Source organism: Haliotis asinina, chromosome 9, assembly GCF_037392515.1.
Source record: "Haliotis asinina isolate JCU_RB_2024 chromosome 9, JCU_Hal_asi_v2, whole genome shotgun sequence".
In the NCBI taxonomy this organism is placed as follows: Eukaryota; Metazoa; Mollusca; class Gastropoda; order Lepetellida; family Haliotidae; genus Haliotis; species Haliotis asinina.
The window spans coordinates 19,121,100-19,144,311 of record NC_090288.1 but is presented as its reverse complement, the minus strand read 5'-3'; the positions used below and the strand labels follow the sequence as shown (position 1 = coordinate 19,144,311).

Below are 23,212 nucleotides of genomic sequence, written 5' to 3'. Positions count from 1 at the left end.
ATTCGCCTAGCTATTTCTTTAGATGCGTCATACTGACAAACATTATCTTTCATATTTCTGTTTGTCAGTGTAACAAACATTCACTAATTCACCATTTTTCACATTTCTGTCTGTCAGTGTAACAAACATTCATTAATTCGACGTGTATCACTTTCCTGACTGTCAATATAAGAAACTTTTCTTAATTCGTCATGTTTCACATTCCTCTCTGTCAATATAACAAACTTTCCTTAATTCGTCATGTATCACTTTCCTGTCTGTCAATATAACAAACATTCCTTAATTCGTCATGTTTCACATTCCTGTCTCTCAATATAACAAACATTCCTTAATTCGTCATGTTTCACATTCCTGTCTGTCAATATAACAAACTTTCCTTAATTCGTCATGTATCACTTTCCTGTCAGTCAATATAACAAACTTTCCTTAATTCGTCATGTTTCACATTCCTGTCTCTCAATATAACAAACTTTCCTTAATTCGTCATGTTTCACATTCCTGTCTCTCAATATAACAAACATTCCTTAATTCGTCATGTTTCACATTCCTGTCTGTCAATATAACAAACTTTCCTTAATTCGTCATGTATCACTTTCCTGTCAGTCAATATAACAAACATTCCTTAATTCGTCATGTTTCACATTCCTGTCTCTCAATATAACAAACTTTCCTTAATTCGTCATGTTTCACATTCCTGTCTGTCAATATAACAAACTTTCCTTAATTCGTCATGTTTCACATTCCTGTCGATCGAGGTGACAAACATTCCCATATCCAACATGTTCCATGTACCTGTTTGTCGAAATGACAAACATTCCCGTATCTCCGAATTCATCGTGTTTCACAATTCTGGCTGTCGAAGTTCAAACATTCCGTTATTCGTAGTGCATCACTTGCCTGCCTGTCGATGATTTCGTAATTCACCCTGCTGTCTTATCTGCACATCGCGGTTGCATATACAGTTATCTGTCGACAAGATCTGTAGTGCACCAGGCTCCAAAGGTAGGGTTTGGTCTCCTTAAAAACCTGGTTTAGGGTTACACCCATGTAAGTCACACACGACAATGTATACCTTGTTTCAGTGTACATCTGAAGATCTCTTTACGTCGTTTCTAAGCCCACTACAAGAGCTGTTACTCCAAGATATAAGATCTTCATTATGAGCCAGTAAATGTATTTAGACGAAATGCCACGTTGTGGTGTTATTTCAGTAACACTTCTGGTTCACTCGGTTCATCCATCACCATGTCATTAGCAAAATACATACCTACGAAATTAGCTTGGAAACATTTTGTTAAAAGAAAAACTGGTTCTGCAAGTGATCTAGCTAATTATAGTACATGTATACAAACACAGAGGTGTGGGCAAGCCCTTGGTTCGATATTGACATTGCATGACTCGCCTTGTTCTGATGACGTTATATAAATACATCGTGTGTCATGCTTATCATAGTCTGTATGATGTAAGTTGGATTATGGTGGTATGACGTTTAAACTGTGAGTCACGTGATAATATCAGATAGAGGGCGACCGTTCTTGTTTGAGTTCAGTGTGGCCTGGGCGATCGTTCTTTGAGGTCAATGTGACCTAGACCTGCTTATGTAGTCTTAGAGCAATGTTAAAGAAAGGGGGTTAAGGTTAACCTTAATAAAGGTTGTTTCGTGAAAAGAGCCTCTGAGACCTGTCACTGTTCACGTTGGTATCTGTTATAGGCGAGGCACAAACGTGCTATCGCAATGACGTCACACCGTTACGTCATGTTCATGACGTAAACGACCGTCGACTGAATCAAAATGGAAATTAATATTTACTAGATATAACACATCGACCATTCTACTTTGGCACTCACCAATCACAGATGACAACAGGCCCCACACAGACTTGTGCGTTGTTTCCTGGACGCTGCCACGTGTAATACTTTGTGTGACGTCAAGACTGAGGCGCGCCCAACTGTGTGAGCTCAGTCACGTGTTGTCCGCATGACACTTGCTGCCATGGCGACGCAGTGTGAGACGTGCGTTAATCCGCATCGCCCAGCGTCGATCAGTCAACACGAACAAAGAGCCCGCGTACTGAGACCTTGTTCAGTGTTGAGACTTGAGCTAGCGGGTCGCTCGTTACCGGCACAGGCATACAGTTGATGGAGTCTGGCTTATATGTCTTGCTGACAATGAACCCAATACAACAGGCTTACGCGCGAACACAAAGGCAAGATGGGCTCTTGAACAAAACAGAGAAAATACAGCTGGTTCTGCCATAACATTTCACTGCTCGTAGAAACTGTCCGTGTTTGGATCCTGTCTTGAATTGTATGAGAGCCAAGATATTGACCCATTCTTCGAATACACGGAGGTAGTGCAACTGACTTATTTCCTACCCACAGCAAACAACGCAAGCATCAGATGACCAAACAACAAAGTTGCCTACACCGTCATATCTCAAACAACAATACGTATATAGAAATATTTCTTTTATAACAACCAAATTATATAGTCTTATCATCAGCAACACTGGTTATAAGAATAAATGTGAAAATAATGCAGGTATATTGTAATTAATATCGACAGCCATACATCATAAATAAGACATAAACATCTTTAGTCATATAACCAGCAGCACAGGAAACGGTGTCGGGGTATATTGTCCGTAACATGTGTTTCTTCACTAACATATACACTACTGGAATAAAGTATAACTGTGCCTCATTTGACGTTATTCCAATATAATAGAAAATGATAATTACATAATTTGTGGTGTTTCCGTTAATCACCGTTTAACTGTTGATAAGATAGTATCGAAATCTGAATGATTTGACCCCTGGCATCGTGACTCACCCTAGTAGAGACGTGGTGTCAAAAGTCAGTTCCCAAATTCAGTGTCGTTTGTGTCCACCATTGGCGTTGTTGCAGGTTTGACAACGACGACGGATGGACGACAATAAGCGATTGAAGAATGTATGGTGAATATTGTACCATGTTTAGATGTGAACCAACGCTTGTCCCAATTTAGCTTACGTCAATGGCTGAGTCTGTGTTTGCCATAAACGTCGCCCCAGGTCATCGGAGACGTACTGTATAGGGAACAAGTCTCGAGAAACCGCTGGCCAGTACCGGAGTACTCTGTTGTCTCAGGAAATGTCTGAAAACACGAACGACATATGGACGGGACCGGAAGTTGTGTTTCATCATTCGGCTCCTTACAGTCTTGGGCCTAGATTTTGGAATCTCTCTAAGATAGGCGTACCTTAATGTTAATACATTACATGGCACTTACGACTATCTTAGCGCTAAGAACACTTCGACATTATAGGCCTTGCAACTGACTGAACGTAAGCCAGAATGGTCGGAGCAATTACACTGACAGTCTGGAATCGATTCCTTAGATGGGTCAGTCGAATGTGTTTGTCTTGCTGACGTGACGTCATATACGTGGACTGCCGGTCCGAGGCAAATCCCTCGTGTTCACATCATGCTGAATACTTCTGTATAAGAAATGAGATCGTGTTTCGATGGACACCAAAGTTCCAGTGTCCAGCATATTCACGGTGCGGAGACGCTTATTTTCTTAGCCGTGGTATGACACAATCAGGGCTGACATTTGCGTGTTCAGAGGCTAAAGATTTCTTAACCGTTCGGCAGTTTTCAATAGTAGGTGTGTCAAAAAGCATGCAAAACGTGAGTTCATTGTACACAAAGTGCACGTGCCCACGAATGTCAGACGAAGTGCCTTGCTAAGTACATGTCTATTTAAGGTTATTTTTAACCTAAGGCTTTAAAATAACTTTAGATTTTACGCTGTTTACTGTTTTGAGGTTATTTTACCCGTCTGTATCTATATTCAGCCATTAATACAGAATACGCACCATCATATCGCAAATATTGATATTGTATATTACTACATCGGTTAGCCTGAGCTGACCAGCTGGAAACAATGTTAAACTATCCTCAATTCCTGTCCAAATGAGCTCTAGGGTTTTTCGATGACACCAATCCTGAATATTTACGTATATTCTTTCCTAGTTAATGCCAAATCAATGACTGATATGCGATGTGATCAGTAGAAAATACATCGTCAATATACATCGTCTTTTCGAAATCACAAACTACACGGGAGTCGTCAAAGAGTGAGACGCAGGAGCTAAAGGCACAGTGAATGTATCACACATGAATCACACGCAAGGACATATTAAGGCAAACTCTAGATTTGCATCGGACATACTTTTTCCCACACTGAAGCATCAAAAATTTGGTTTTCCATATCTACCAAAACACTGTGCAAAGATATGCTCAATGCTGTAGTTAACCAAACATCTTTTGGGCAGGAGTCAAAATCACTGTGTAATCATTGTAGAGGGACCAAACTCTGAAATGCACAGACCGAATACTACAACTCCAGTGACTGATGACATGAAGGGAAGTTTGCTACTGGGACAATGAAACCATGCGTGTTTCTAACTTCGAATCAGAGGAGGCGATTTTACTCGTCTCTTCAATTACATGTTCAGGCATTAAATAACTACGGCGAAAGACAGTTACCGCCGACTTTACTTGGCCAAAAACTAGAAACAAAGACGAATGTGAGTTTTATCATAATTACTTAAAAATCTTTCTCCAATACTTTGACTGAAAATTCATTGTATTGCTGGTCTAGCATTTGCCACAAATCATTACGAAACCGTCAAGACACCATACCAATCCGTTAACGTTGTGCTGTATTCTCCACCCGTGATAACTTTCCCTTGGCCCGGGGTTGGCCTACATGTGATATCATCGGCATACATGAATATAGCCATGGTTATAATCGACTTAAGCATATAATGTTGTGTGTTTAGCCCCTTTGCAAAATAATGTCACATTATTTTCATTCCTAAAAATCACTCCGTCTTGTCTCTTGCCCATCTGTTTACTTCTTTGTTTGGCATTCCAGAAGCTGAGATCAAGAATAAGGACTTTTTTTTATGGACATACAACTTTTTTATTCTGTAGAGGTTACGTTTGGACACAGATTCAGGTAAGTGGTCAGAACGACGTAAGAATCTATGTCGACGTATGGAACATGGCAACATAACATACTTTTTCGTGTAATCAAAACATATTCTGACAAAAACTATACCTGATAACTGCACGGAGATCGAGTGACACACACTGACAGAGAGCTACAATTCAATCAACAACATCAACGAGTGCCATTACCTTTTGCGTTGCAACAGGCGCAGCATCGGTTGGCCTCGAGGACACCAGGTGACTTAAACACCGTTGGGCTTATCAAATTTCAACGGAACAATGACCCAGGTGAGCAAGTGTTACTGTCGCTTTCTGTAACCGTTCCATTCCAGAAAGATTCTGTGGGAATAGAGGTTTGAGCAAAAAAAACCCCACAAACATGGCAGTGCGATAATGTTAACCAGTGATGGATTGGGTGGTCAGTCTAGCAGATGTGACTGCTGCATTTCATGGCATCTTATGATGTCAAGTACTGGACATTCTTTTCCAGACTCGATTATATATTTATCATTCACAATATTATATTGCGTCAATGTCTGTTACAAATTTCGTTTAGGGGTCCAATCACGGTGCATCATGCCCACGTCGGGTCGGACGGTGGATTGCAGCAAGCTGTGGCATGGCGCGTTGTTTGCAGAAGCAATCACTGAGTGCTATTCTCATACACATAATGCAATATGAAACAAAATCAGACAGTGAAAAGTCTCAACTGCTACATTATTACTGTTACAATTATACAGAAATGCAGGTATGATTCTTATATAAATATTCCTGATGTTCATACGCAAGTATGAAATCATTGTAGGGAGGTACGAGTCACCCTCAAGCTAGGCCCGGCCATGGACTGGTCATGAATGACCAAACCTTGACACCTGTACTGTTAACAGACATACACACAAACATATTTCTGAAACCATCAACCTATTTCAGATAAGGGGAACATGGATGAAGGCATATGGGCTTTTTTTAAAAGAATCATTGCACAGACGATCTTGCGTTCACAGAATCACTATGCAGGTGTGATGCTGAGAGTTATCGATGAGTGCATGGCGTGCACTTAGGAAATGCCGGTAAGCAAGATTCGTGCCCTTGGAGACATAACGCTACTGTATACACGCCCAAATAACCATTTCAGGAATTCTGGTCAGTTTTCCCTCTTGGCAAATACATGTTGAACCTGAAAGGAATTATACTCTTCCCCCTCAGTTCATTGATGGTGTCTGTGTATTCATTCAGGACACGTCTGCAGACTGTCTCCACATCCAACATTCTCGGGGCTACGACGTCATCACGGTATGATGCAATGATCTCTTCATATCTTGCAGGATCTACGATCTTCAGTTCAGCAATACCAATGGCGTCGACTAGAGTTTGTCTAGCAACCTTGGTCTCTCTGAAGGTCTCCGTTAACGGGCAGTGGTGACTCAGGTTGTGTTTTAGAACTGTTTGGTAGCGTTCGTGGACTCGCATGAGTATATTGCTGAGCTGGCGTCCCGGGAGGCGTGCTGCAGAGACAGTGGTATTTTGGACCTGCTGCCTTGGCGTGTCTGTTCCGGTGACTGTATCCTGCAGCAGACTGAGGGGAGCAGTAAATGTGGTTTCAGACGGACCATAAGCCGGAGCTGAGTTTTCATTCTCGTGTAGCGACACTGGTGTTGCCTCTCTTTGTGAGTCAATGTTGTAACTTCGAATCAGTAACCGCGACCGCAAGTGTTCTGCCATTACTGGGTTGCTGTCATGAAATGTGATGTCACACACGTCACAGATAAATAATGACGTCATATGCCATGTGCGATACGCGAAGGAAACACAAGACTGTTCCATACAACATAACGTGGCACGCATCTCCCGGCAGTGTCCACACAATACAATGCCGTCTGCAGAACTCCGAGCTCGTGACACATCTCGTCTCCCTGTATGGCTACTGGATGAGGAGGTCGAGCACGCTTCCTGTTTGATCTCTGCCGACGTCACGGCGTCAGTCTGTTTAGAAGGTCCGAGATCGTCGTCCTGTATGTCGACGTCCACATCTCTATCCCCACTCGCTTTCCGTTTTTTGGCACCAAACAATGGTGATTTCATTGACGAAGTAATTTGCCACATCCTCCTTGGACGTCCTGGGAATGAAAGGGGAGATGGGAATCAGTCACTAATGCCACTCACAAAGTTGTAAAGGTATGGTCAGATAGAACTAACGTCAGGTCGTCTGTCTGTTCAACATTTACATAACATAGATCAATTAAGAAGTTCACAATTACTAAACGTTCAACTTGGCCTATGTTGAAAACTGCCACAAGAGTATACCCGCAGTCCTTACGCAAATATGTGTAAAACAAAAAGTGACCACACAAGGACACAGTCACAAACCATAACATGTAAGCACGATCAAGGTCACCGACAATATTGTTGACCAGATGACTATTTTCATACCATTACCATTAGGAATACCATTACTGTAAACCAAGACGTGACATGAAATATGTCATTAAATACAGTGGAATCCAAATAGCATGAAACAATTCATTGCTACAAGAAAAGCACACTTCAGATTTATGTTACCCGGCTGTTTCTCCAGAGCTCACGTAAAATATCATGATAAAGTGGACTTCTGGTTGGATTGTGTACCCGATTCCCGATATATATATCCGATTCATTGATGCATGTTCATTTCTTTCGAATTTAAACAATAAATGAATCAATGATATCATAATGGAAATAAATACCGCATTCAGTGAATGTGTTACGTATGGTAACGGCGTCACCATACGGTATCATACCGTCACAAAACGGATAACAGTCACACATGAGATACAGTCGGTGACAATGGAGCACAACAGGGTTAAAAATGGTCACAAACGGGGTTATGTATAGTCACAACAGGGTTAAACATGGTCACAAACTGGGCAATATATAATCACATTTTGGAAACAATACACTTACCAGTTCAGTTCAAGTTACAATAGATATATGTTAGAATGGGACCAACAGCTAGATACAGTGAAACTAAATACTCTCGCAATGATGATACTACATACTCTTGCAATGATGATACGGTACCAACAGCTACATACAGTGAGACTACATACTCTCCCAATGATGATACAGCACCAACAGCTACATACAGTGAGAACACATACTCTCGCAATGATGATAAAGCACCAACAGCTAGATACAGTGAGACTACATACTCTCGCAATTATGATACAGCACCAACAGCTAGATACAGTGAGACTACATACTCTCGCAATGATGATACGGCACCAACAGCTAGATACAGTGAGACTACATACTCTCGCAATGATGATACGGCACCAACAGTTAGATACAGCGAGACCACATACTCTCGCAATGATGATACAGCACCAACAGTTACAGGCAGTGACACTACAGACTGTCGCAATGATGATACGGCACGAACAGTTAGATACCGTGAGACTACATACTCTCGCAATGATGATACGGCACCAACAGCTACATACAGTGAGACTACCTACTCTCGCAATGATGATACTACATACTCTCGCAATGATGATACGGCACCAACAGCTACATACAGTGAGACTACATACTCTCGCAATGATGATACAGCACCAACAGCTACATACAATGAGACTACATACTCTCGCAATGATGATACGGCACCAACAGCTAGATACAGTGAGACTACATACTCTCGAAATGATGATACGGCACCAACAGCTAGATACAGTGAGACTACATACTCTCGCAATGATGATACGGCACCAACAGTTAGATACAGCGAGACTACATACTCTCGCAAAGATGATACGGCACCAACAGCTACATACAGTGAGACTACATACTCTCGCAATGATGATACAGCACCAACACCTAGATACAGTGAGAATACATACTCTCGCAATGATGATACAGCACCAACAGTTAGATACAGTGAGACTACATACTCTCGAAATGATGATACGGCACCAACAGTTAGATACAGCGAGACCACACACTCTCGCAATGATGATACAGCACCAAGAGTTACAGGCAGTGACACTACAGACTGTCGCAATGATGATACAGCACCAACAGTTAGATACAGTGAGACTACATACTCTCGCAATGATGATACAGCACCAACAGTTACATACAGTGATAATACATACTCTCGCAATGATGATACGGCACCAACAGCTACATACAGTGAGACTACATACTCTCGCAATGATGACACGGCACCAACAGTTAGATACAATGAGACTACATACTCTCGCAATGATGATACGGCACCAACAGCTAGATACAGTGAGACTACATACTCTCGAAATGATGATACGGCACCAACAGTTAGATACCGTGAGACTACATACTCTCGCAATGATGACACGGCACCAACAGCTACATACAGTGAGACTACCTACTCTCCCAATGATGATACTACATACTCTCGCAATGATGATACGGCACCAACAGCTACATACAGTGAGAATACATACTCTCGCAATGATGATACAGCACCAACAGCTACATACAATGAGACTACATACTCTCGCAATGATGATACGGCACCAACAGCTAGATACAGTGAGACTACATACTCTCGAAATGATGATACGGCACCAACAGCTACATACAGTGAGACTACCTACTCTCGCAATGATGATACGGCACCAACAGTTAGATACAGCGAGACTACATACTCTCGCAAAGATGATACGGCACCAACAGCTACATACAGTGAGAATACATACTCTCGCAATGATGATACAGCACCAAGAGTTAAAGGCAGTGAGACTACATACTCTCGCAATGATGATACGGCACCAACAGCTACATGCAGTGAGACTACATACTCTCGCAAAAATGATACGGCACCAACAGCTAGATACAGTGAGAATACATACTCTCGCAATGATGATACGGCACCAACAGCTACATGCAGTGAGACTACATACTCTCGCAATGATGATACGGCACCAACAGCTAGATACAGTGAGACTACATACTCTCGCAATGATCATACAGCACCAACAGTTAGATACAGTGAGACTACATACTCTCGCAAAGATGATGCGGCACCAACAGATAGATACATTGAGAATACATACTCTCGCAATGATGATAAAGCACCAACAGCTACATACAGTGAGACTACATACTCTCGCAATGATGATACGGCACCAACAGTTAGATACAGTGAGACTACATACTCTCGCAAAGATGATGCGGCACCAACAGATAGATACATTGAGAATACATACTCTCGCAATGATGATAAAGCACCAACAGCTACATACAGTGAGACTACATACTCTCGCAATGATGATATGGCACCAACAGCTACATACAGTGAGAATACATACTCTCGCAATGATGATAAAGCACCAACAGCTAGATACAATGAGACTACCTACTCTCGCAATGATGATACCGCACCAACAGTTAGATACAGTGAGACCACAAACTCTCGCAATGATGATACTACATACTCTCGCAATGATGATACGGCACCAACAGCTAGATACCGTGAGACTACATACTCTCGCAATGGCGATACGGCACCAACAGCTACATACAGTGAGACTACATACTCTCGCAATGATGATAAAGCACCAACAGCTAGATACAATGAGACTACTCTCGCAATGATGATACGTCACCAACAGCTACATACAGTGAGAATACATACTCTCGCAATGATGATAAAGCACCAACAGCTACATACAGTGAGACTACATACTCTCGCAATGATGATGCGGCACGAACAGTTAGATACAGTGAGACTACATACTCTCGCAATGATGATACAGCACCAACAGCTAGATACAGTGAGACTTCATACTCTCGCAATGATGATACAGCACCAACAGTTAGATACCGTGAGACTACATACACTCGCAATGATGATACGGCACCAACAGCTAGATACAGTGAGACTACATACTCTCGAAATGATGATACGGCACCAACAGCTACATACAGTGAGAATACATACTCTCGCAATGATGATACGGCACCAACAGCTAGATACAGTGAGACTACATACTCTCGAAATGATGATACGGCACCAACAGCTAGATACAGTGAGACTACATACTCTCGCAATGATGATACGGCACCAACAGCTAGATACAGTGAGACTACATACTCTCGAAATGATGATACAGCACCAACAGCTAGATACAGTGAGACTACATACTCTCGCAATGATGATACGGCACCAACAGTTAGATACAGCGAGACTACACACTCTCGCAAAGATGATGCGGCACCAACAGCTACATACAGTGAGAATACATACTCTCGCAATGATGATAAAGCACCAACAGCTAGATACAGTGAGACTACATACTCTCGCAATGATGATACAGCACCAACAGTTAGATACAGTGAGACTACATACTCTCGCAATGATGATACAGCACCAACAGTTAGATACAGTGAGACTACATACTCTCGCAATGATGATACGGCACCAACAGCTAGATACAGTGAGACTACATACTCTCGCAATGATGATACAGCACCAACACTTAGATACAGCGAGACCACACACTCTCGCAATGATGATACAGCACCAACAGTTACAGGCAGTGACACTACAGACTGTCGCAATGATGATACAGCACCAACAGTTAGATACAGTGAGACTACATACTCTCGCAATGATGATACGGCACCAACAGCTAGATACAGTGAGAATACATACTCTCGCAATGATGATACGGCACCAACAGCTACATGCAGTGAGACTACATACTCTCGCAATGATGATACGGCACCAACAGCTAGATACAGTGAGACTACATACTCTCGCAATGATCATACAGCACCAACAGCTAGATACAGTGAGACTTCATACTCTCGCAATGAGGATACAGTACCAACAGTTAGACACCGTGAGACTACATACTCTCGCAATGGCGATACGGCACCAACAGCTACATACAGTGAGACTACATACTCTCGAAATGATGATAAAGCACCAACAGCTAGATACAATGAGACTACTCTCGCAATGATGATACGTCACCAACAGCTACATACAGTGAGAATACATACTCTCGCAATGATGATAAAGCACCAAAAGCTCCATACACTGAGACTACATACTCTCGCAATGATGATACGGCACGAACAGTTAGATACAGTGAGACTACATACTCTCGCAATGATGATACAGCATCAACAGCTAGATACAGTGAGACTTCATACTCTCGCAATGATGATACAGCACCAACAGTTAGATACAGTGAGACTACATACTCTCGCAATGATGATACAGCATCAACAGTTAGATACAGTGAGACTACATACTCTCGCAATGATGATACGGCACCAACAGTTAGATACAGTGAGACTACATACTCTCGCAATGATGATACAGCACCAACAGTTAGATACAGTGAGACTACATACTCTCGCAATGATCATACTACATACTCTCGCAATGATGATACGGCACCAACAGCTAGACACAGTGAGAATACATACTCTCGCAATGATGACACGGCACCAACAGTTAGATACAATGAGACTACATACGCTCGCAATGATGATACGGCACCAACAGCTAGATACAGTGAGACTACATACTCTCGCAATGATGATACAGCATCAACAGCTAGATACAGTGAGACTACATACTCTCGCAATGATGATACGGCACCAACAGCTAGATACAATGAGACTACCTACTCTCGCAATGATGATACCGCACCAACAGTTAGATACAGTGAGACCACAAACTCTCGCAATGATGATACTACATACTCTCGCAATGATGATACGGCACCAACAGCTAGATACCGTGAGACTACATACTCTCGCAATGGCGATACGGCACCAACAGCTACATACAGTGAGACTACATACTCTCGCAATGATGATAAAGCACCAACAGCTAGATACAATGAGACTACTCTCGCAATGATGATACGTCACCAACAGCTACATACAGTGAGAATACATACTCTCGCAATGATGATAAAGCACCAACAGCTACATACAGTGAGACTACATACTCTCGCAATGATGATGCGGCACGAACAGTTAGATACAGTGAGACTACATACTCTCGCAATGATGATACAGCACCAACAGCTAGATACAGTGAGACTTCATACTCTCGCAATGATGATACAGCACCAACAGTTAGATACCGTGAGACTACATACACTCGCAATGATGATACGGCACCAACAGCTAGATACAGTGAGACTACATACTCTCGAAATGATGATACGGCACCAACAGCTACATACAGTGAGAATACATACTCTCGCAATGATGATACGGCACCAACAGCTAGATACAGTGAGACTACATACTCTCGAAATGATGATACGGCACCAACAGCTAGATACAGTGAGACTACATACTCTCGCAATGATGATACGGCACCAACAGCTAGATACAGTGAGACTACATACTCTCGAAATGATGATACAGCACCAACAGCTAGATACAGTGAGACTACATACTCTCGCAATGATGATACGGCACCAACAGTTAGATACAGCGAGACTACACACTCTCGCAAAGATGATGCGGCACCAACAGCTACATACAGTGAGAATACATACTCTCGCAATGATGATAAAGCACCAACAGCTAGATACAGTGAGACTACATACTCTCGCAATGATGATACAGCACCAACAGTTAGATACAGTGAGACTACATACTCTCGCAATGATGATACAGCACCAACAGTTAGATACAGTGAGACTACATACTCTCGCAATGATGATACGGCACCAACAGCTAGATACAGTGAGACTACATACTCTCGCAATGATGATACAGCACCAACACTTAGATACAGCGAGACCACACACTCTCGCAATGATGATACAGCACCAACAGTTACAGGCAGTGACACTACAGACTGTCGCAATGATGATACAGCACCAACAGTTAGATACAGTGAGACTACATACTCTCGCAATGATGATACGGCACCAACAGCTAGATACAGTGAGAATACATACTCTCGCAATGATGATACGGCACCAACAGCTACATGCAGTGAGACTACATACTCTCGCAATGATGATACGGCACCAACAGCTAGATACAGTGAGACTACATACTCTCGCAATGATCATACAGCACCAACAGCTAGATACAGTGAGACTTCATACTCTCGCAATGAGGATACAGTACCAACAGTTAGACACCGTGAGACTACATACTCTCGCAATGGCGATACGGCACCAACAGCTACATACAGTGAGACTACATACTCTCGAAATGATGATAAAGCACCAACAGCTAGATACAATGAGACTACTCTCGCAATGATGATACGTCACCAACAGCTACATACAGTGAGAATACATACTCTCGCAATGATGATAAAGCACCAAAAGCTCCATACACTGAGACTACATACTCTCGCAATGATGATACGGCACGAACAGTTAGATACAGTGAGACTACATACTCTCGCAATGATGATACAGCATCAACAGCTAGATACAGTGAGACTTCATACTCTCGCAATGATGATACAGCACCAACAGTTAGATACAGTGAGACTACATACTCTCGCAATGATGATACAGCATCAACAGTTAGATACAGTGAGACTACATACTCTCGCAATGATGATACGGCACCAACAGTTAGATACAGTGAGACTACATACTCTCGCAATGATGATACAGCACCAACAGTTAGATACAGTGAGACTACATACTCTCGCAATGATCATACTACATACTCTCGCAATGATGATACGGCACCAACAGCTAGACACAGTGAGAATACATACTCTCGCAATGATGACACGGCACCAACAGTTAGATACAATGAGACTACATACGCTCGCAATGATGATACGGCACCAACAGCTAGATACAGTGAGACTACATACTCTCGCAATGATGATACAGCATCAACAGCTAGATACAGTGAGACTACATACTCTCGCAATGATGATACGGCACCAACAGTTAGATACAGTGAGACTACATACTCTCGCAATGATGATACGGCACCAACAGCTAGATACAGTGAGACTACATACTCTCGCAAAGATGATACAGCACCAACAGTTAGATACAGTGAGACTACATACTCTCGCAATGATGATACAGCACCAACAGCTAGATACAGTGAGACTACATACTCTCGCAATGATGATACGGCACCAACAGTTAGATACAGCGAGACTACATACTCTCGCAAAGATGATGCGGCACCAACAGCTACATACAGTGAGAATACATACTCTCGCAATGATGATAAAGCACCAACAGCTAGATACAGTGAGACTACATACTCTCGCAATGATGATACAGCACCAACAGTTACATACAGTGAGACTACATACTCTCGCAATGATGATACAGCACCAACAGTTAGATACAGTGAGACTACATACTCTCGCAATGATGATACGGCACCAACAGCTAGATACAGTGAGACTACATACTCTCGCAAAGATGATACAGCACCAACAGTTAGATACAGTGAGACTACATACTCTCGCAATGATGATACAGCACCAACAGCTAGATACAGTGAGACTACATACTCTCGCAATGATGATACGGCACCAACAGCTAGATACAGTGAGACTACATACTCTCGCAATGATGATACGGCACCAACACCTAGATACAGTGAGACTACATACTCTCGCAATGATGATACAGCACCAACAGTTAGATACAGTGAGACTACATACTCTCGCAATGATGATACGGCACCAACAGTTAGATACAGTGAGACTACATACTCTCGCAATGATGATGCAGCACCAACAGTTAGATACAGTGAGACTACATACTCTCGCAATGATCATACTACATACTCTCGCAATGATGATACGCCACCAACAGCTAGATACAGTGAGAATACATACTCTCGCAATGATGATACGGCACCAACAGTTAGATACAATGAGACTACATACGCTCGCAATGATGATACGGCACCAACAGCTAGATACAGTGAGACTACATACTCTCGCAATGATGATACAGCATCAACAGTTACATACAGTGAGGCTACATACTCTCGCAATGATGATACGGCACCAACAGTTAGACACAGTGAGACTACATACTCTCGCAATGATGATACAGCACCAACAGTTAGATACAGTGAGACTACATACTCTCGCAATGATGATGCGGCACCAACAGCTAGATACAGTGAGAATACATACTCTCGCAATGATGATACGGCACCAACAGCTACATGAAGTGAGACTACATACTCTCGCAATGATGATGCGGCACCAACAGCTAGATACAGTGAGAACACATACTCTCGCAATGATCATACAACACCAACAGGTAGATGCAGTGAGACTACATACTCTCTCAAAAATGATACGGCACCAAAAGCTAGATACAGTGAGAATACATACTCTCGCAATGATGATACGGCACCAACAGTTAGATACAATGAGACTACATACTCTCGCAATGATGATACGGCACCAACAGTTAGATACAGTGAGACTACATACTCTCGCAATGATGATACAGCACCAACAGTTAGATACAGTGAGACTACATACTCTCGCAATGATGATACGGCACCAACAGTTAGATACAGTGAGACTACATACTCTCGCAATGATGATACAGCACCAACAGTTAGATACAGTGAGACTACATACTCTCGCAATGATCATACTACATACTCTCGCAATGATGATACGGCACCAACAGCTAGACACAGTGAGAATACATACTCTCGCAATGATGATACGGCACCAACAGTTAGATACAATGAGACTACATACGCTCGCAATGATGATGCGGCACCAACAGTTAGATACAGTGAGACTACATACTCTCGCAATGATGATACAGCATCAACAGCTAGATACAGTGAGACTACATACTCTCGCAATGATGATACGGCACCAACAGTTAGATACAGTGAGACTACATACTCTCGCAATGATGATACAGCACCAACAGTTAGATACAGTGAGACTACATACTCTCGCAATGATGATACGGCACCAACAGTTAGATACAGTGAGAATACATACTCTGGCAATGATGATACAGCACCAACAGTTAGATACAGTGAGACTACATACTCTCGCAATGATCATACTACACACTCTCGCAATGATGATACGGCACCAACAGCTAGACACAGTGAGAATACATACTCTCGCAATGATGATACGGCACCAACAGTTAGATAGAATGAGACTACATACGCTCGCAATGATGATACGGCACCAACAGTTAGATACAGTGAGACTACATACTCTCGCAATGATGATACAGCATCAACAGATAGATACAGTGAGACTACATACTCTCGCAATGATGATACGGCACCAACAGTTAGATACAGTGAGACTACATACTCTCGCAATGATGATACGGCACCAACAGCTAGATACAGTGAGACTACATACTCTCGCAAAGATGATACAGCACCAACAGTTAGATACAGTGAGACTACATACTCTCGCAATGATGATACGGCACCAACAGTTAGATACAGCGAGACTACATACTCTCGCAAAGATGATGCGGCACCAACAGCTACATACAGTGAGAATACATACTCTCGCAATGATGATAAAGCACCAACAGCTAGATACAGTGAGACTACATACTCTCGCAATGATGATACAGCACCAACAGTTACATACAGTGAGACTACATACTCTCGCAATGATGATACAGCACCAACAGTTAGATACAGTGAGACTACATACTCTCGCAGTGATGATACGGCACCAACAGCTAGATACAGTGAGACTACATACTCTCGCAAAGATGATACAGCACCAACAGTTAGATACAGTGAGACTACATACTCTCGCAATGATGATACGGCACCAACAGTTAGATACAGTGAGAATACATACTCTGGCAATGATGATACAGCACCAACAGTTAGATACAGTGAGACTACATACTCTCGCAATGATCATCCTACACACTCTCGCAATGATGATACGGCACCAACAGCTAGACACAGTGAGAATACATACTCTCGCAATGATGATACGGCACCAACAGTTAGATAGAATGAGACTACATACGCTCGCAATGATGATGCGGCACCAACAGCTAGATACAGTGAGACTACATACTCTCGCAATGATGATACAGCATCAACAGCTAGATACAGTGAGACTACATACTCTCGCAATGATGATACGGCACCAACAGTTAGATACAGTGAGACTACCTACTCTCGCAATGATGATACGGCACCAACAGCTAGATACAGTGAGACTACATACTCTCGCAAAGATGATACAGCACCAACAGTTAGATACAGTGAGACTACATACTCTCGCAATGATGATACGGCACCAACAGTTAGATACAGCGAGACTACATACTCTCGCAAAGATGATGCGGCACCAACAGCTACATACAGTGAGAATACATACTCTCGCAATGATGATAAAGCACCAACAGCTAGATACAGTGAGACTACATACTCTCGCAATGATGATACAGCACCAACAGTTACATACAGTGAGACTACATACTCTCGCAATGATGATACAGCACCAACAGTTAGATACAGTGAGACTACATACTCTCGCAGTGATGATACGGCACCAACAGCTAGATACAGTGAGACTACATACTCTCGCAAAGATGATACAGCACCAACAGTTAGATACAGTGAGACTACATACTCTCGCAATGATGATACAGCACCAACAGCTAGATACAGTGAGACTACATACTCTCGCAATGATGATACAGCACCAACAGCTAGACACAGTGAGACTACATACTCTCGAAATGATGATACGGCACCAACAGCTAGATACAGTGAGACTACATACTCTCGCAATGATGATACAGCACCAACAGTTAGATACAGTGAGACTACATACTCTCGCAATGATGATACAGCACCAACAGCTACATACAGTGAGACTACATACTCTCGCAATGATGATACGGCACCAACAGCTAGATACAGTGAGACTACATACTCTCGAAATGATGATACGGCACCAACAGTTAGATACAGTGAGACTACATACTCTCGCAATGATGATACAGCACCAACAGTTAGATACAGTGAGACTACATACTCTCGCAATGATGATACGGAACCAACAGTTAGATACAGTGAGACTACATACTCTGGCAATGATGATACAGCACCAACAGCTAGATACAGTGAGACTACATACTCTCGCAATGATCATACTACATACTCTCGCAATGATCATACGGCACCAACAGCTAGATACAGTGAGAATACATACTCTCGCAATGATGATACGGCACCAACAGTTAGATACAATGCGACTACATACGCTCGCAATGATGATACGGCACCAACAGCTAGATACAGTGAGACTACATACTCTCGCAATGATGATACAGCATCAACAGCTAGATACAGTGAGACTACATACTCTCGCAATGATGATACGGCACCAACAGTTAGATACAGTGAGACTACATACTCTCGCAATGATGATACAGCACCAACAGTTAGATACAGTGAGACTACATACTCTCGCAATGATGATGCGGCACCAACAGCCAGATACAGTGAGAATACATACTCTCGCAATGATGATACGGCACCAACAGTTACATACAGTGAGACTACATACTCTCGCAATGATGATGCGGCACCAACAGCCAGATACAGTGAGAATACATACTCTCGCAATGATCATACAACACCAACAGGTAGATGCAGTGAGACTACATACTCTCTCAAAGATGATACGGCACCAACAGCTAGATGCAGTGAGACTACATACTCTCTCAAAGATGATAAAGCACCAACAGCTAGATACAGTGAGACTACATACTCTCGCAATGATGATACAGCACCAACAGTTACATACAGTGAGACTACATACTCTCGCAATGATGATACAGCACCAACAGCTAGATACAGTGAGACTACATACTCTCGCAGTGATGATACGGCACCAACAGCTAGATACAGTGAGACTACATACTCTCGCAAAGATGATACAGCACCAACAGTTAGATACAGTGAGACTACATACTCTCGCAATGATGATACGGCACCAACAGTTAGATACAGTGAGAATACATACTCTGGCAATGATGATACAGCACCAACAGTTAGATACAGTGAGACTACATACTCTCGCAATGATCATACTACACACTCTCGCAATGATGATACGGCACCAACAGCTAGACACAGTGAGAATACATACTCTCGCAATGATGATACGGAACCAACAGTTAGATAGAATGAGACTACATACGCTCGCAATGATGATACGGCACCAACAGCTAGATACAGTGAGACTACATACTCTCGCAATGATGATACAGCATCAACAGCTAGATACAGTGAGACTACATACTCTCGCAATGATGATACGGCACCAACAGTTAGATACAGTGAGACTACATACTCTCGCAATGATGATACGGCACCAACAGCTAGATACAGTGAGACTACATACTCTCGCAATGATGATACGGCACCAACAGTTAGATACAGCGAGACTACATACTCTCGCAAAGATGATGCGGCACCAACAGCTACATACAGTGAGAATACATACTCTCGCAATGATGATAAAGCACCAACAGCTAGATACAGTGAGACTACATACTCTCGCAATGATGATACAGCACCAACAGTTACATACAGTGAGACTACATACTCTCGCAATGATGATACAGCACCAACAGTTAGATACAGTGAGACTACATACTCTCGCAGTGATGATACGGCACCAACAGCTAGATACAGTGAGACTACATACTCTCGCAAAGATGATACAGCACCAACAGCTACATACAGTGAGACTACATACTCTCGCAATGATGATACAGCACCAACAGCTAGATACAGTGAGACTACATACTCTCGCAATGATGATACGGCACCAACAGCTAGATACAGTGAGACTACATACTCTCGAAATGATGATACAGCACCAACAGCTAGATACAGTGAGACTACATACTCTCGCAATGATGATACAGCACCAACAGTTAGATACAGTGAGACTACATACTCTCGCAATGATGATACAGCACCAACAGCTACATACAGTGAGACTACATACTCTCGCAATGATGATACGGCACCAACAGCTAGATACAGTGAGACTACATACTCTCGAAATGATGATACGGCACCAACAGTTAGATACAGTGAGACTACATACTCTCGCAATGATGATACAGCACCAACAGTTAGATACAGTGAGACTACATACTCTCGCAATGATGATACGGCACCAACAGTTAGATACAGTGAGACTACATACTCTCGCAATGATGATACAGCACCAACAGCTAGATACAGTGAGACTACATACTCTCGCAATGATCATACTACATACTCTCGCAATGATCATACGGCACCAACAGCTAGATACAGTGAGAATACATACTCTCTCAATGATGATACGGCACCAACAGTTAGATACAATGCGACTACATACGCTCGCAATGATGATACGGCACCAACAGCTAGATACAGTGAGACTACATACTCTCGCAATGATGATACAGCATCAACAGCTAGATACAGTGAGACTACATACTCTCGCAATGATGATACGGCACCAACAGTTAGATACAGTGAGACTACATACTCTCGCAATGATGATACAGCACCAACAGTTAGATACAGTGAGACTACATACTCTCGCAATGATGATGCGGCACCAACAGCTAGATACAGTGAGAATACACACTCTCGCAATGATGATACGGCACCAACAGTTACATACAGTGAGACTACATACTCTCGCAATGATGATGCGGCACCAACAGCTAGATACAGTGAGAATACATACTCTCGCAATGATCATACAACACCAACAGGTAGATGCAGTGAGACTACATACTCTCTCAAAGATGATACGGCACCAACAGCTAGATACAGTGAGAATACATACTCTCGCAATGATGATACGGCACCAACAGTTAGATACAATGAGACTACATACTCTCGCAATGATGATACGGCACCAACAGTTAGATACAGCGAGACTACATACTCTCGCAAAGATGATGCGGCACCAACAGCTACATACAGTGAGAATACATACTCTCGCAATGATGATGAAGCACCAACAGCTAGATACAGTGAGACTACATACTCTCGCAATGATGATACAGCACCAACAGTTACATACAGTGAGACTACATACTCTCGCAATGATGATACAGCACCAACAGTTAGATACAGTGAGACTACATACTCTCGCAATGATGATACGGCACCAACAGCTAGATACAGTGAGACTACATACTCTCGCAAAGATGATACAGCACCAACAGTTAGATACAGTGAGACTACATACTCTCGCAATGATGATATGGCACCAACAGCTACATACAGTGAGAAAACATACTCTCGCAATGATGATACGGCACCAACAGCTAGATACAGTGAGACTACATACTCTCGCAATGATGATACGGCACCAACAGCTAGATACAGTCAGAATACATACTCTCGCAATGATGATTCGGCACCAACAGTTAGACACAATGAGACTACATACTCTCGCAATGATGATGCGGTACCAACAGCTAGATACAGTGAGAATACATACTCTCGCAATGATGATACAGCATGAACAGCTAGATACAGTGAGACTACATACTCTCGCAATGATGATACGGCACCAACAGTTAGATACAGTGAGACTACATACTCTCGCAACGATGATACAACACCAACAGTTAGATACAGTGAGACTACATACTCTCGCAATGATGATGCGGCACCAACAGCTAGATACAGTGAGAATACATACTCTCGCAATGATGATACGGCACCAACAGCTACATGCAGTAAGACTACATACTCTCGCAATGATGATACGGCACCAACAGCTAGATACAGTGAGACTACATACTCTCGCAATGATCATACATCAACAGGTAGATGCAGTGAGACTACATACTCTCGCAAAGATGATATGGCACCAACAGCTAGATACAGTGAGAATACATACTCTCGCAATGATGATACGGCACCAACAGCTACATACAGTGAGAATACATACTCTCGCAATGATGATAAAGCACCAACAGCTAGATACAGTGAGACTACATACTCTCGCAATGATGATACAGCACCAACAGTTACATACAGTGAGACTACATACTCTCGCAAAGATGATACGGCACCAACAGCTAGATACAGTGAGACTACATACTCTCGCAATGATGATACGGCACCAACAGTTAGATACAGTGAGACTACATACTCTCGCAATGATGATACGGCACCAAGAGCTAGATACAGTGA

General features: G+C 42.5%; 2 protein-coding genes across 2 annotated transcripts in view; both read right to left on the bottom strand.

The window, feature by feature from the left end:
• The window catches only part of LOC137295579 (uncharacterized), a 29,445-nt gene extending 27,535 nt beyond the window's left edge, over positions 1 to 1,910 (bottom strand). The window contains exon 1 of the mRNA XM_067826993.1: positions 1,849 to 1,910. The gene's annotated coding sequence lies outside the window, so the exon portion shown is untranslated. The remainder of the gene's footprint in view (positions 1 to 1,848) is intronic.
• A 3,038-nt stretch (positions 1,911 to 4,948) lies between these two features.
• LOC137295580 (uncharacterized) overlaps positions 4,949 to 23,212 on the bottom strand; it is a 43,099-nt gene continuing 24,835 nt past the window's right edge. Inside the window, exon 2 of the mRNA XM_067826995.1 lies at positions 4,949 to 7,119. Coding sequence (XP_067683096.1) covers positions 6,134 to 7,105 — 972 coding nt within the window. The 5' untranslated portion in view covers positions 7,106 to 7,119 and the 3' untranslated portion in view covers positions 4,949 to 6,133. The remainder of the gene's footprint in view (positions 7,120 to 23,212) is intronic.